General features: G+C 43.4%; 1 protein-coding gene across 1 annotated transcript in view; it reads right to left on the bottom strand.

Annotated features, from left to right (window-relative positions):
• Positions 1–10791: 10791 nt before the first annotated feature.
• Positions 10792–17500, bottom strand: part of LOC145418613 (C-type lectin BPL-like) — a 7602-nt gene continuing 893 nt past the window's right edge. The window contains exons 2-4 of the mRNA XM_080286980.1: positions 17329–17395; positions 12510–12625; positions 10792–11015 (exon numbers count right to left, since the gene is read on the bottom strand). Of these exons, the coding sequence (XP_080143106.1) occupies positions 10792–11015; positions 12510–12625; positions 17329–17395 (407 nt within the window). The remainder of the gene's footprint in view (positions 11016–12509; positions 12626–17328; positions 17396–17500) is intronic.

Below are 17500 nucleotides of genomic sequence, written 5' to 3'. Positions count from 1 at the left end.
GACGCCCAAATCCCATAAGGGGTGGCCACAGAGAAAGCGCCTCCGTGTCCCCCGCCATTTCCCTGCCCTCCCCCACAACGCACACACCCCTCTCCCATGTACCTCTCCACTCCACCCCTGTTTCTCATCCTCGGCCTTCTACTCTCCCTCCCCCTCACTAAATAATTAACAGATGGCGACGGTGTTAGAAAAGAGATGAATTTCAACTAAAAACGAGAAGTGAAAAGCTGCAAATATGTGAAAAAAAAAAAAATTATGGTGAAGGAAGGAGTACCTGTAGTCTAGGCAGCACTACATCGGCTGAGTGGATGATGATGAGAAATAGGAAGAGAGGAGCGTAGACAGAAAAAGAATGCGTCAGTAAGGCAAGTAATTTCTTTGGGCGAGTCCTCTTGTGTATGTAAACTTTAATGTATGAAAGTAGGGCAGTTATGATTAATACAAAACAACCATCATCATCATAGCTACCACCATCATTATCACCACCATCACAACTACCATCACCACTACCATTACAACTACCACCACCATCACCATCATCACAACCATGACACCACTACAACCATCATCGTCACAACCACCATCACAACTACTATCACCACCACCATCACAGCTATCACCACCATCACCATCATCACAACCACCACATTGCTACAACCATCATCGTCACAACCACCATCACAACTACCATCACCACCACCATCACAGCTACCACCACCATCACCATCATCACAACCACCACACCACTACAACCATCATCATCACAACCACCATCACAACTACCATCACCACCATCACCACCACAACCATCATCATCACAACCACCACCACCACTACAACCACGAAAACTACCAACCATTTTTTTGCTGAATGAAATCGTCTGTTTGTTACATCAGTGAAATAAGAGACATCGGACTGTAGATGAACAACCCCCCTCCATCAGTGTGTGTGTGTGTGTGTGTGTGTGTGTGTGTGTGTGTGTGTGTGTGTGTGTGTGTGTGTTCAGAGACATGAAACTCTACGGACTGCCCCGCCACATTTTCCTGCGTAATATAAGATTATGTAATATTACTGAAGAAAAACCACAGAAGTTAATGTATGTAAGAGGTGTACACAAACTCTATTACTCCCACCCTTAACTACGAATATATATTAACAGTTTGAGCCAGTTTTCCAAGCGCTCTGCCTAAACATTAAGAATCCTGCCATAGCAATTACCCAAAAGTGCAGAATAATGTATAATGTATAGGAAGTCTGTGAAAGAATGTGGAAGCGTAGGAACAGATAAGTCGATCAGAACGGAAAGAAATATGCAATGAAAAGCTGACGTCTGTGGGAAATGGAGAGAAAATAATTAACCAGGCAACATTTCGAGTACCAAAAAAAGAAGTAGAGATAAGGAATGTGTGGGAAAGTGATAGAAATAGAGAGAAAAACTAAAATTTGAACTTTGAACATAAAAAAAAGGCTACGGTTGATGATAAAATGGCGATGAAATACAATAATAAGCTTTAATTTTCAGTAAAGATAAGAAAAAAAGTGACAAAAACAGAGAGGGAGGAAAGTGGTATCTGGCATCCACCCTCCCAACGCGACTGACGTGCTGAGTGAGATCGTCCATCATGGCGGTTGGTTTGTTTACATGCGCGGGAGGGGTTGCGCTGTCATCATTACCCTCTGTTACTACCCTCTCTCACCCTGACGAGAGAGAGAGGGAGAGAGAGAGAGAGAGAGAGAGAGAGAGAGAGAGAGGTAGTGAATAGTAGAGAGGACGAAAAAATAGGAGAGAGAGAGAGAGGAACCAGTGAATAAGGTAGACCAAGAAAGATACTCTTACAGAAGAAGAAAAAGAAGAAGAAGAAGAGAGAGAGAGAGAGAGAGAGAGAGAGAGAGAGAGAGAGAGAGGTAGTGAATAGTAGAGAGGACGAAAAAATAGGAGAGAGAGAGAGAGAGAGAGGAACCAGTGAATAAGGTAGACCAAGAAAGATACTCTTACAGAAGAAGAAGAAGAAGAGAGAGAGAGAGAGAGAGACACGCACATATAAAGACAAGGAGTGGGCGTTGTAATTACAAAACACACACACACACACACACACACACACACACACACACACACACACACACACACACACACACACACACACACACACACACACACACACCATTTATCCATTTCCTGCTCCCACTGCCACACCCGTGCCCACATCAGGAGACTCAGCCTCCCCACATAACACACAAGACACTGTCAGGCGAATTTCAAGTGTAGCTGAAAAAGATAATACGGCTCTTCATCCTTTCCACAGTACTTCTTCGTGACTAGCATCTTACTCTAGTGTTAATCTCATGTTATAGATCAGCGTTAAATATGAAGAGATGGCAATTTTAGGCCAAGTTATCGTGAACAGAGTATAGCATCATGTTCCAGTGTTAATATCTTGTTACAGCTCAGCATTCAGAGAGAGAGAGAGAGAGAGAAGAGTTCACACAGTTCCTCTAGCTCACTCTTAGCTGAATAAAATCGTCTGGCATCAGCTGGAATAGAGAGAGAGAGAGAAAGAGAGAGAGAGAGAGAGAGAGGGAAGGAGGGAGACAGTATTTCACTCAGTTCCTATAGCTTACTCTTAGTTGAATAGAACCGTCTGGCATCAGCTGGAATTAAGTGCTATATTCTCCATCAGTCAAGTTGTCTTTTAAGCCCCGCCCTCCTGACGCCGTGGCCCCGCCCCTCCTCACCCACTCTAAGGGCAGTGGGTGGGGAGGGGGGGGGCTTAGGAGACAATTTACCTGGGGGGAATATTGAGTTGTTCTGAGCGTGAGAGGGTTAATGGTAATAATAATAATAATAATAATAATAATAATAGTGATGATAATAATAATAATAATAATAATAATAATAATGACAATACTAATAATAATGACAATAATAATAATAATAACAATAATAATAATAATAATAATAATAATAATAATCAAGCTCCTATGACTCAGTCGGCTTATAAAAATCACCCAGAATTAACTGAAGCAGAGTACTAGAGTTATCCCATCATGAGAGGGTTAGCATCTCACTGCAGTGACATGTTCTATCTATCTATTACCAGACACCTTATTTCTACAAGGGGTGGCCACAAATAAATCACCTCCACGTCGCCCTGTCCTCTGCCATTTAGCTGCCCTTCCTGTAACTCACTCCTCTTTCATACATCTACCTGTACACTCCGTCCCTCCACAGAATGATTTACGTGAACATAGAATAGATAGGCAATATGAAGGGATTAATGAAGGCTAAAAAATAATAAATAATAATCCCTGTTCTTAGAAATCTCTCTCTTACTCTGAAATAATTCCGAGTTTAGTAAGAATAAAAATAAATAAGTAAATAAATAAATCTATCGAGGTTGCCTGCTATCACTGACTAAAACCACTTGGAGGCAGCGTAACTTTTCCCACGGTTAACTTAGCTTTTTTTTTTGTCTGATTCTGGGCATAGACGTGACAACCCGTTCCCTGAGGCTTTGTAGTCCTACGTACCAGACACCTTCACATGTCACCATTCCTGTATTAACACCCACTAGGTTACCGAATTACTTCCTATGATTGTACCTCTCTTGTGATACCTTTCTTTCTCTCTTTCTTTCTTTCTTCTTTTTTTCTCACACTTGGTATAGATTTTAGCAGCTTATTCCTTGAGACTCAGCTGTCCACACACTTCATGTCACCACTTTGACACCAATACCCTTCGTCCATACCAAATACGAAGGGTGTTACACATATACCTGGTGTGCTGGTATTAGCGGGGGTGCTTTTGTGACCTGTCGGTGGGTATATCTATCTATCTATCTATTGCCAGACGCCTTAATCCCATACGGGGTGGCCACAAACAAATCGCCTTCACGTCGCCCTGTCCCCTGCCATTTCACTGCCCTGCTCCCAACTCACACCCCCCTCCCTCATATACCTCTCCATTTTATCCCTCCATCTCATCCTTGGTCTCCCCCTCCACCTCACTCACACACACTCTCCCCGTCAGTCTCTTACCCTCCATCCTCTCCACATGGCCAGTTCAGTAAATAATGAGTTAAGTAATATCTTTTTATAACGAAATTGGAATAAGTAACTCCTCCCTGTCCCGGTCTGAAATCGAACCCACATCCATTCAGACAATAAGCCTCTCTGTGGACTTGAAAACCCTTCCCCGAGGCTGGGCTGGGTGATAAGAAATTAGGGATAAGCAGGTGGTGATTGGGTAATGGTTCTCACGATTACTTGAACTTACAGGTATATTATCGGTATAGATTCAGAAATGTGAGTTACTAATACTACTACTGTTACTACTACTATTCCTGCTACTACTACTACTACTACTACTACTACTGCTACTACTACTAATGCTGCTGCTGCTGCTGCTGCTACTACTACTACTACTACTACTACTACAACAGAAACAACAACAACAACAACAACTACCACTACTACTACTACTACTACTACTACTACTGTAACAACAACAACAACAAATACTACTACTACTACTACTACTACTACTACTCCTGCTGCTGCTGCTGCTACTACTACTACTACTACTACTACTGCTATTTAAGGTGTAACAGATGAAGCGGGAAAACAGGGATATTATAGGTGAGCAGTGTGTGAGGAATGCAGGAAAGGCAGTGGTGGACAGTGGGGGTATTAAAGACGCTTGGAGAGAGAGCGTTATATATAACCGGTTGTTCAATGAGAGTTTGGAGCAGGGAAGGTTTGGAGTCAGCGGATCCAGTGTTTGACCCTTGGCCTTTGATTGACGCCGCTACTGTGAGCGGGGCAATGGGCAGGATGCAGGTGGGGAAGGCAGCAGGTGTGTCTGGGTTGACTGCTGAAAAGTTGAAGGCCTCAGGAGGTATAGGAGTGGGGTGAGTTACTGGCGTGATAAATTCGATTATATATGAGTGTGTTGTCCCACATGATTGGCTGAAGAGTGTTTTGTAAATGTGTACAAGGGGAAGGGTGATGCCCTGGAAAAAGGAAATTATAGAGGTATAAAACTTTTGGACCAGATAATGAAGGTAATGGAGAGATTCCTGGAAGGTGTGATAAGGGAAAGGATGAATGTTGATGAGATGCAGTTTGGGTTTATGCCAGGCAAAGGGACTACTGATGCCATATTCATTGTCCGACAGCTTCAGGAAAAATGAATAGGAAGGAAGAGAGAGCTGTACTTTATTTCTGTTGATTTGGAGAAGGCCTTTGACAGAGTCCCTAAAGACGTGGTGAGGTGGGCAATGAGAAAACTTGGGATCGAAGAGTGGCTGGTTAGAGTGGTTTTGGCTATATATGTGGGTGCTCATACCCAGGTGAGAGTGAATGGAGATTTGAGCGATGAGTTTTCCGTGAATGTTGGTGTGCATCAGGGGTCAGTTTTAGGACCCATATTATTTATGATGGTGCTTGGAGCTCCCTCACATGACTTCAGAAATGGACTTTCATGGAAGGTGTTGTATGCTGATGACTTGGTGCTGATCGCGGAGAATGAGAGGGTGCTGGAGGAAAGATTTAAAAGTGGAGAGATGGAATGGGGTACAAGGGTTTGAGTGTAAATGCTGATAAAACAAAAGTGACGATATCTAGGGTTGGTGGCGGCACTGTCAAAGCAGCGGGAGAGTGGCCATGTGCGGTTAGTCACAAGGGCGTGGGAAGTAACTCCATCTTGTGCAATATTTGTGACAAGTGGTTGCATAAGGGATGTAGGGGAAATAGAGGTAGACTTTAAAATAGTGCTGACTTCGTGTGTGTGCTGTGCAGGGGAGATCATGCAGAGACAGAGAGGCAGGAAAGGATTGGCGTTGCTGGGGAGTTTTGAGTGTGTGAGGAGTTTTTAATTTGGGAGACATGTGCTGGAGGTGGGGTTAAAGAGTGTTTGGAAAAAGTTCAGGGAGCTGTCGCCTCTGCTGACATTGAGGGGGCTCTCCTTCCGTGCTAGGGGGTTCTTGTATGTAGCATATATTATGAATGTAATCCTTTATGGTAGTGAGACCTGGGCAGTAAAGGAAGAGGATATTCATAGGCTCAAACGTACAGAGATGATAATGATTAGATGGATGTGTAGTGCGTCCTTGAATGACAGGCCTGAGGGGGTAGGACTGGAAATGAGTTGAGAGGTAGGATGGGACTTAAATGTACTGGTGTTGTGATGAGGAGTAGATTGGCATGATTTGGGCATGCGGAGAGGATGGAGGATGACAACAGGGTGTGAAGGGCGAGAGGTATGAATGTTGAGGGTAGAGTTGCGAGAGGTAGACTGAAAAAGATCTAGAACTGGGCCATAGAGTGTGACCTCAGGGATAAGGGTACTGAACAGAGGGGCTGCGGAGACTGAGCAAAGTGAACAGCCATCATTAGGTGACCCACGACCGTATTCTTAAACATTTCCTTCCCTTGTAGAGGCATGGGAAAGAAATCTTTAGCCGAATTGGTATTCTTAAAAAAATCCTTCCCTTCCTGGGCCGCGCGAAGGGAAAGATTTTTCCTCTGGGCAGCAGACTTTGTTGGAACTTGAAGGAATTCCTTGACCCTTCTCTTCAAAAATTCCTTCATAAATTTTGTGCTTTCTGTTGTGGTTCATTGTCTTATATATATTTAAAATGTTGACAGAAGTTACTGTATAATTTTATTGATGCAGTTTACAACGCTATACTAATGTTTAAGCACTATTTGTGTCTCTTTAAAAGTGTTACCCATGTCAGCTGAGACAATAAGCCAGACATAAACAGAGCAGACGACGTACTACCTCCGATATTCATCCAGTCTTTTATGATCTGACACTGACAAATCTTATACATTATGGCCAGGGTCAAACGAGGATTCATTTCAAGAAACATTTTGGTTGTTAATTTGCCTGAAAAAGGAAAATCTGCCGTCAAGGTCACACGCGTGGTTCGGCTCATGTCTTCCAGCAGGAAAAAAACAGGTGAGCGCCGCCATGCGAGTACACGAGACGGACGTTAACAAGTGATTCTTACACTTACTAATAACAACATTAAGCGTAATAATATTCCTCGAATATAATTTATCAAAATATTGTCTTGAGGAGTGAGCACGCTGCGGTGTTGGCCAGAATGGCATTTATGGCTGAATACAAACCAACAGTATACTGTAGATGTGGTGGCGACCTCCCACGTCTCAAATGTGTTGTGCTTTCAGTATCCAGCACGAGATATGCGTGTTTTGATGTATTAGTTTATAAATTTAACGCTCCACCATACCAAATATCAGCAGGATGGGTCATTTTAGTTTAACAGGGCTACCAACCTGAACATTTTTCCTTCCCTTCCAAGGAAATCTTTACGCATACTGAAGGGAAAGAAAAATCCTTCGAAGGGAAGGAAAAGTTTAGGGAATGAATTATTTTTAAGAATATGGCCGCCAAGACCGACGCATGAAAGAATGTTGGAGCCTTTATAAACAAATGAATGAAAAAAATGTTTATTATTGTCATTATTATTATTATCAAAACTTCCCACATTCCCATGGGAAGCTTTCTTGCTATTGTCAATGTTATTATTATTATTATTATTATTATTATTATTATTGTGGAGAAGATGTAACTGGCTGGCATTGGTTTACCGTTTGCTACAGTCTTCATTTTTTGCCATATTATAGTACTGGTTGGCCGCTTCATCTGACCAAATATCATCCTGATCCCACTACCGGAACTCGGATAGGATCAGGAACAAACATACAAACAAAAAAAGGTGATCCTAAAGCTCAAGAACCACTTAAGTTAGAGGGCTGAAATATTTATGGCATATACCTGGGACATGCTTAATGTAGTAGTAGTAGTAGTAATAATAGTAGTAGTAGTAGAAGTAGTAGTAATAGTAGTAGTAGTAGTACATGGCCAGAATAATAGTCCCGATCGGATCATTATTCTCTGAGATCGCCTCTGGTCCAAAATATTGAACTACTCCGGAAGAGAGAGAAGTCACCTAATTTTCCAAGAAGGATTAAGGCCAGAGCCACCAAACTTGATGGACTTATAGACTATGATGACCTAAGATGACCTGCAAAAAGATCAGTGACCTTGGCCTCAGGGTCCCTTCATAGCTCAGCTTCCGGTAGCAATGGCTGTGGCAAGTTTTTCTCTATCAAAATTGTTCTTGGACAGCTTTACGGTGTTATAGTCTTGATGATGATGATGATGATGATGATGATTATTATTGTTATTACAAAATCACCCTCCCACACCACACAACACCACATCACAGAAAATCACTACCCCACACCACACCACGCGACACTACACACCACACAAAATCACTCTTCCACACCACACCACACCACACCACACAAAATCACCCTTCCACACCACACCACACCATACAAAATCACCCTCCCACACCACACCACACCACACAAAATCACCCTCCCATACCACACCACACCACACCACACAAAATCACCCTCCCACACCACATCACACCACACCACACAAAATCACCCTCCCACGCCACACCACAAAAATTGCTAACATCATGACTCTCTCTCTCTCTCTCTCGTCCTCGTATCCCTGTAATTCTTTGTAACAGCGTGAGAGTCATTACATCTGCTTCTGAGGTGGGGTGAGGTGAGGTGAGGTGAAGTGAAGTGAAGTGGGGTGAGGTGAGGTGAAGTGAGGTGAAATGAAGTAAAGTCGTGATTCACTTATTAGTTACAAAATTCACTAATCATCTGGAAAATGTATCCTTTACCTTAGTACAGTTATCTCTCTCTCTCTCTCTCTCTCTCTCTCTCTCTCTCTCTCTGTCTCAGGAAGGTGATATATGAACAAAAGCAGTTTTCTTAGTTTAATTAATTACATTTTTCCAAACATAGAGAAGTGAAGAATAATAATAATAATAATAATAATAATAAGAATAAGAATAAGAATAAGAATAACTGTAGTAGCCATAGTAGTAGCTGTAGTAATGGTAGCAGTAGTGGTGGTATTATTATTATTATTATTATTATTATTATCATTATCATTATTATTATTAAAAATGGTAATAATAACAAATCCTAATAAGCTGTTGATTACCTTAGGCCAGATTGGAGTAATTAGGACTAGATTACCTTAAGCTGGATTATATAAGCTTAGATAGATAGATAGATAGATAGACAGATTACCTTAATATAATATAGAAGGGAGATGTAATTACCTTCACCTCTCTCAATGTAACCTTTTGTATGTTATGTATGCAGTGTATGGCGATGTTGGAAGGATTTATGTAGCACAGAAGGGGACAGTAAGGTGTAATAAAACAAATCGCTTAGAAGAACGATATTGACATGTTGGCGACCATCATCCACTCACTTGATGTAGCGCTGCCTGCTTCTTCCTTCACCTTTATCGTTCTTTTTCTGTGTCTGTCCTCCTCTCTTCCTCATCCACTCACTTGATGTAGTGCTGCCTACTTCATTCACTTTTCTCAGTCTCTTTCTGTGTCTGTCCTCCTCTCTTCCTATTTGTCAATATCATTCACTCACTTGATGTAGTGCTTCCTACTTCTTCCTTCACCTTTATTCTTTTCTGTGTCTGTCCTCCTCTCTTCCTATTTCTCATCATCATCCACTCACTTGATGTAGCGCTGCCTACTTCTTTCTTCATCATTACCATTCTTTTTCTGTGTCTGTCCTCCTCTTTTCCTATTTCTCCCATCTTTCCTGTCACTGTCACTTTTTATTACTCTTCTTTCCTTTCCAGGTGGCTTTACATTGAGTGACAAGCCTAATGGTTTCCTGTAAGCCAGGAAACCATACAGGGCTGGGTGGTAACCATATAACCAACCCATGCGTGTTCCCTACGTGTCAACAAGTGGGATGGCGGAGGGTTAGTGCCCCTCCCCGTAAAACAACTAACTCAAAGACAAACGGCCACCCCTTACGAGATTATTGCGTCTGGCTAGGATAGATATATAGACAGATAGATAGAAAGATAGATTGACTACAGAGGCTGACAAATGATTCTCTGCCTAATGCAGAGAGAGAGAGACAGACAGACAGACAGACAGAGACAGACAGAGACAGAGACGGAAATACAGACAGCGAGGAGATCCAGCTAACTACAGGAGCTGGCAAATGATTCTCTGCACAATGGAGAGAGAGAGAGAGAGAGACAGACAGACAGACAGACAGACAGAAAGACAGACAGCGAGGAGATCCAGCTATCTACAGGAGCTGACAAATGATTCTCTGCGGGATGGAGGCCTCTTCATCAGCCAAGACAGAGACAGAGAGAGACAAAGAGAGACAGACAGAGAGAGAGAGAGGAGTTCCAGCTAGGGAGAGAGAGAGGGAGGGAGAGAGACTAGATCCAGTTAACTACAGGAGCTGGCAAATGATTCTCTGCCTAATGGAGAGAGAGAGACAGACAGACAGACAGACACAGAGACAGAGACAGAAAGACAGACAGCGAAAAGATCCAACTAACTATAAGAGCTGGCAAATGATTCTCTGCATAATGAAGAGAGACAGAGAGAGAGAGAGACAGACAGACAGACAGACAGACAGACAGAGAAAGAGGAGATCCAGCTAGGGAGAGAGAGACAGAGAGAGACAGACAGCGAGGAGATCCCGCTAACTACAGGAGCTGGCAAATAATTCTCTGCCTAATGTAGAGAGACAGACAGAGACAGAAAGACAGAGAGGATATCCAGCTAACTACAGGAGCTGACAAATGATTCTCTGCCTAATGTAGAGAGACAGACAGACAGAGACAGACACAGAGACAGAGAGAGACAGACAGCGAGGAGATCCCGCTAATTACAGGAGCTGGCAAATGATTCTCTGCGGGATTGAGGCGGCTTCATCAGCAAAGTACCCCGTTTTGGAGAGAGACAGGGCATTTTCCTCCTCCGCTCCGTCAGGCTGCCCCGGGAACCAGAACGGGATGCCCCTGGGTACCTCATGCCCTGTGGAATGCCAGCGATACACTCCTTCTTCGGCCTCGTCTGATCCGCCAATCCAGTAATCCTCCGTTGGGTCCTCTGTGTGGAAGGGATGGGGTGGGAGTGGTTAGTGAGGTGGTTGGGAGTGGTGGGAGGGGAGGGGGTGGATGGTGGTAGTAGGGAGAGGAGGGATGGTTGAGGTGGTGGTGGTGAGGGGGAGGGAGTGGTGGTGGTGCGGAGGGAGGGAATGGTGGTGGTGGTGGTGGGGAGGGGAGGGATGGTGGGGGAGGGTGTGGGGAGGAGGGATGGTGGTAGTGGTGGTGGTGAGGGATGGTGGTGATGGGGAGGGGTGGTGGTGTTGGTGGTGAAGGGAAGAGGATGATGGTGGTGGTAGTGGTAGTGTTATTATTATTACTATTATCATCATCATTATCATTATTACTGCTGCTACCATAATATAATTGCTGCTACTACCATTACTGCTACTATTTTTTCTTTTATGCAAGGAAGAAGGAACCAAAGGCCAGGAGTCCGCAAAATTGTTCCCTCCAAGAAAAAACAAAAGCAAGATAACAGAGAGCCAAATTCAAGATCCGTTCATTCCGTTTCATTCACTTGTGTAAGATGAAGGAACGTATTCGTATCGGGTAAAGAAGCTCCCTAACGCCTCTTCCTTAGCGATTTATTTCCAACCTACCCATCACACTCCTTTTTGCTTCTAACTTCTTTTTTAATGTTGATATTGATAGGATAAACAGCACACAAGAAAATGGTATCGGTGCAGAATCAGGAATAAATCGGTCAGGAAGAGGTGTTCAGTAAGCTTCCGAATCGTGTAGGTGTAAAAACGGAGCCCTGAGGAACCCTTATTACCCCCGCCAACGATGTGGAAAGGGGTTATGTATTCACCTATGTTTGTCTGTCTGTTTGTTTGTCCACACGATATCTCCAAAAGTTCTCCATGCATTTCAATAAGATTTTGTGGAAGGGTGGGCCATGGGACAAAGAATAATTGATTGAAGTTTGGGGCGAATCCGGATCCTCTATATTCCACACGATCGGATTCTTTTCAATAGCAATGGAATCGGAAGAGGTATGCGTTCTCTGAGTGCTTTCTAGTTTTCGTGTTTGTGATGACTTGGCCATGATTATTTCAGTGTGATTGCCTGATAGATATATGTCCCTGATAGATAGCATGTCCCTGATAGATGGAGCCAGTGTTTCATGTTTTTACTATTTTTGTAGTAGTAGCAGTAGTAGTAGTAGTAGTAATAATAATAATAGTTGTAGTAGTGGTAGTAGTAGTAGTAGTAGTAGTAGTAATAATAATAATAATAATAATAGTTGTAGTAGTAGTAGTAGTAATAAGAATCATTGTAGTAGTAGTGGTAGTAGTAGCAATAATAATAATGATAATAATAATAATAGCGGTCGTTGTAGTACAGTACTAGCAGCAGTAATAGTGTGTGTGTGTGTGTGTGTGTGTGTGTGTGTGTGTGTGTGTGTGTGTGTGTGTGTGTGTGTGTGTGAGAGAGAGAGAGAGAGAGAGAGAGTGTCCAGTCTCTCTAAATGAACGAGACACCTTCTCCTCACCATTCTCCACAATATATCGCCACACTTCACCCAGCTCCTTGCAGTCGTCAATGTGTGCCAGTCCTGCTGATCTGTGGTCTGGTTGGTAAGTGGTGCATTGGTCTCTGCCGTCGTCCCTGCAGGGGAGAGAAGAAACAAAGGGGTTGGGGAAGTGGCTGGCTGTTTGAATGACCCCTAGTTCGATTCTACGATGGGCCACAGAATTATTTGATTATTGGAAAATCTAACGTGGTGTGTGGTCTAGCAAGAGTAACAACAAAGAAGAGAGGTACGGCATGGTGGGATGAGAAGGTTAAGAGAGCAGTGGAGGAAAAGAGGAAGAAGTGGCTAAAGTGGTTACAGGACAGGGGTTCAGTTGAAATAAGAACTGAATATGTTGAGAGCAAGAAGCACGTAAAGAGACTAGTGAAGAGGAAAAAGAAGGAGGTAAATGAGGATCTAGGAAGAAAAATGAATGCGAACTACTATGAAAATAGGAAGTTATTCTGGAAAGAGGTGCGGAAATGTAGAAGTGAGAGCGGAAAGAAATGTGATGGTGTGAAGGATGCAGGTGGTAGATTATTAACCCACTGAGATGAAGTAAGGACCAGATGGAAAAATTATTTTGAAAGCGTGATGAGTGGGAATAGAGAGAGCAGAGCGGCTGTAAACATGATTGTTTTGGGGTGTGTGCAGAGAAAGAATGTAGTACCAGGACATGTGACACTCGCACAGGTGAAGAGCGCTGTGAAGCGGCTGAATAATGGGAAAGCAGCTGGGGTTGATGAGGTGTATGCAGAGATGCTTAAGTGTAGTGGAGAGAGTGGAGTGAAATGCTTCTTGGAGATATGTAAAATGGCATGGCTGAGTGAAACTGTGCCTGTAGAGTGAAAGAAGGCTGTGACTGTACCCCTGTACAAAAATAAAGGTGAGCGAAGTGCGTGCAAGAATTATCATGGCATAAGTTTATTGAGTGTGGTAGGGAAGGTTTATGGAAGAATTATTACAGAGAAAGTAAGAGAGATATCAGAAGTCCTACTGAGTGATGAACAGGGTGGCTTCAGGAGTGGCAAAGGATGTTTGGATCAAATATTTGCAGTGAGACAGATAGTAGAGAAGGCTTGTGAGAAGGACCTTAAGGTGTTTATGGCATTCATGGATCTGGAAAAAGCATATGACAAAGGAGAAGGATTGTGGAAAATTTTGTACATGTACGGTGTAGATGGTAAGCTGCTAGGTGCCGTCAAGAGTTTTTATGATGGTAGTGAAGCATGTGTAAGGGTTAATGGGCATCTAAGAGAATGGTTCACGATCGGTGTGGGCGTGCGACAAGGTTGTGTGATGTCCCCTTGGTTGTTCATTATATATATATATGGATGAGGTGATGAGAGAAGTAAAAACTCTAGTAATGGAGAGAGGGATGGCGTTGGTAATGAATGGTGATGGATGGAGTATCTCAAATTTGTTGTATGCTGATAATGCAGTATTGCTTGCAAGTACCGGACTAGAACTTGGTAAGCTAGTGCAGAGTTTTGCTGATGTCTGTGAGCGTGGTGCCTTGAGAGTAAATGTAGAAAAGAGTAAAGTGATGGTTATTAAGAGAAAAGGTGACTCCCAGTGTGATGTCACAGTGAATGGAGAGAGACTGGAATTGGTGAAAGTGTTCAAATACCTTGGTACAGTGATAGAAAAGAGAGGAATATTTGCAAAGAAGTTGAAAGTAGAGTGACACGAGGAAGGAAAGTAGCTGGTGCAATGAAGGCCTTGATAAGAAACAGAGGCTTGAGTGTTGCAGCTGCAGGGAGTTTACACTTTTTTTTTTTTTTTATGTGTCCGACTCTGGGCATAGACTTCACAGCCTGCATTCAAGGCCCAGTAGTCCTTCTGCGTACCGCTCACATCTTCATGTCACCACTTCGGCGCTAACACCCACTGTCCATACTGAATACATGCTAGGGCTGTCTCATACAGGAATGGTGTATTGGTATTAGCTGGGGTATTTTTACGACATGTCGGCGGGTATTCTGGTAGATCAGTAAAGTCTGATTATTAGTAAATTCTAATCCTTAAACTGTTCCCCGCCCCAGCGGGATTTGAACCCTGGTCCGTTAGGACTGCAGGCCACCTCTCTACTGATTGAGCCACCGCCTCCCCCAGGGAGTGTTAGTGCCAACTTCAACACATGGATGTGAGACTATGGTATGGCATGAAAATGAAAAGTCAAGAGTAAGGGCAGTGGAGATGGGACTGCTGAGGAATGTATGTGGAGTACAGAGAGTGCATAGGATACGCAATAACGTGATTCGTGAAAAATGTGGAGTGAGGAAGTCGGTGGACCCCAGAATCGAACAGAGTGTACTGAGATGGTATGGTCAGTTGGAGAGAACGGATAACAATAGAGTGGTGAAGAAGGTATATATGAGCGAATTTGAAGGAGGGAGGAGGCGAGGTAGGCCAAGGAGAAGGTGGAGAGATATGGTGGATAAGTGTGTGAGAAGGAGAGGTTTGGAAGTCGGTGAGGCTAGGGAACTGACAAGAGATTGAGCTGGCTAGATGAATGTTGTGAGGAGAAGTGCATGATCAGGGATTTTTGGCACCCCTTTTTAACGTGGCAGCATCTGGATTGACTCTATCGGATACGATTATGTGAAGCTACAGAACGTGGTGAATGTTTTTGGCGTATCCGATAGAGCCAGGATTCCGGGGGCTTCAATGATCAGTGAATGGAAGCGTGGCCCATTGGATTGGGCAATTCTGGTCTGTCTGGACATTGCTACTCCTCACCCTGCCCTTGGGTGGGAAAGGAGGTACGGATGATGATGATGAAGGATGATGATATATAAATATAAATATTGAATATAGATAGATAGATAGATAGATAGATAGATATGGATATAAATACATATATATATGTATGTATGTATGTATACAGACGTCTTAAGCCCAAAAGACGTGCCACAAACAAACCTAAGTCACTCCTTTCTCCGCCAGGCTACCCTCTCCCCAGCCCCCTCACGGACATGCCTCACACCTGGGTGACATAAATATCTATCTATTCTATATACCTAGGCTGCTTCCCCCAAGGAAAGGGAGGTAGCCGAGACAGGACGACCCACTCTCCATTTACTCATCCATTCAAACACATTCATTCGCATCTTAGCCCCAAAGGGGAGAACGGACAGATCCTCACCGCATCACACCGCACAAGGGTCAACTGCGCAATGCAATCAGTGACATCCACAGCAGGGCCCGACAGCAGAACTGGTTTACCCCTGCCACATCATAACAGACCCATCCCCTTACCCGCACCTGACCTGACTAGCTGATCAGACCAAATGCGGGAGAATATCCCCTCAGGGCTGCGTCATCACTTATTCATTCACAATTTCTCTCCATTTATTTCTGTCACGCACAGCCACTCTTCCATGCTCAACAGACATCCCTCTCGCATCCAGCGCTCTCTTCACACTGTCCATCCATCCTATTCGTGGTCTTCCTCTCAGTCTTACACCTCTCACATCAGATCTAGTTATCTTTTTCACCAATCGCTCATTATCCATTCTCTCCATATGCCCAAACCATTGCAACACCCTCTCTGCTCAACTCTACCAGCCATCTCCCGAACAACTCCAGTTCTCCTTCGCACTTCATCATTTCGCACCCGATCCATACGCGTCACTCCACACATACTCCTCAGACATCTCATCTCCATTACATTCAAACTTTTCCTCTCTGCTACACCCATATTCCATGTTTCAGCCCCATATAATGCAGTCGGTACCACAACACCCTCATACAGCCTTCTCTTTACATCCATTCTAAGCGAACGACATTTAAACACTTTTTTCATTCCTCCCAGCACCTTTCCTACTTCATTTATTCTAAACTTCACTTCTGCATCTATTCTTCCACCCACAGCAACATGTGACCCTAGATATTTAAAACAATCTACCTCCTCAAGCAACTCACCATTCAAAACTATATTCATCCCCCTACCATCTATCAACCTCGTACACTTCATCACTTTACTCTTATTCTCATTTACTTTCAATTTCCTCCTTTCACACACCCTTCCAAACTCCTCTACCAACTGTCTCAATCTCTCCTTTGAATCAGTCACCAGTGCAGTATCATCTGCAAACAGCAGCTGCTTCAGATTCCACTCTCCTCCATCAACATTTACCAGACTCAGACCACCTAAAACTCTTGCATTCACCTCCCTTACAACACCATCCATGTAAATATTAAACAACCAAGGCGACATCACACATCCCTGTCGCAGCCCCACTCTCACTGGAAACCAATCACTCACAGCATTTCCCACTCTTACACACGCTCTACTATTTACATAAAAACTTTTCACCCCTTTTAGTAACCTACCATCAAGTCCATATAATCTTAAAACAGTCCATAAAGCCTCCCTATCAATTCTATCATACGCTTTCTCTAAATCCATAAATGCCCAAAACACATCCTTGCCTTTCGCTAAATACTTTTCACACACTTGTCTCACAGCAAACACCTGATCAACGCATCCCCTCCCTCTCCTAAAGCCACACTGCTCATTACTAATCACTCCCTCTGTACCCTCTCTAACTCTCATAATTAACACTCTACCATACACTTTACCTACAACACTCAACAGACTTATACCCCTAAAGCTAGTACATTCATACTTATCACCCTTGCCTTTATACAACGGGACCACACAAGCACTTGCCCAGTCAATTGGCACCATACCTTTCTCAAAGCACACATTCAACAATCTTACTAACCAGTCAACAATAGTCACTCCACCACCCTTCAGGCATTCCATAAATATACCTTCTTAATTACTCACCAGGAATACTCGTCGTTGGATATCCAGTAGCAGTGGGAGCCAATCGATATGTACTCCCCAGGGCAATCTGAAAAGCAAATTGGTTTTAGTATGTTGTGTATGTTAGAGGGAGAATGTGTGTGTGTGTGTGTGTGTGTGTGTGTGTGTGTGTGTGTGTGTGTGTGTGTGTGTG

Source organism: Coenobita brevimanus, chromosome 115 (assembly GCF_032717465.1).
Source record: "Coenobita brevimanus isolate Jiangsu-jjx chromosome 115, ASM3271746v2, whole genome shotgun sequence".
Classification (NCBI taxonomy): Eukaryota; Metazoa; Arthropoda; class Malacostraca; order Decapoda; family Coenobitidae; genus Coenobita; species Coenobita brevimanus.
This window is presented reverse-complemented; position numbering and strand designations above follow the sequence as displayed.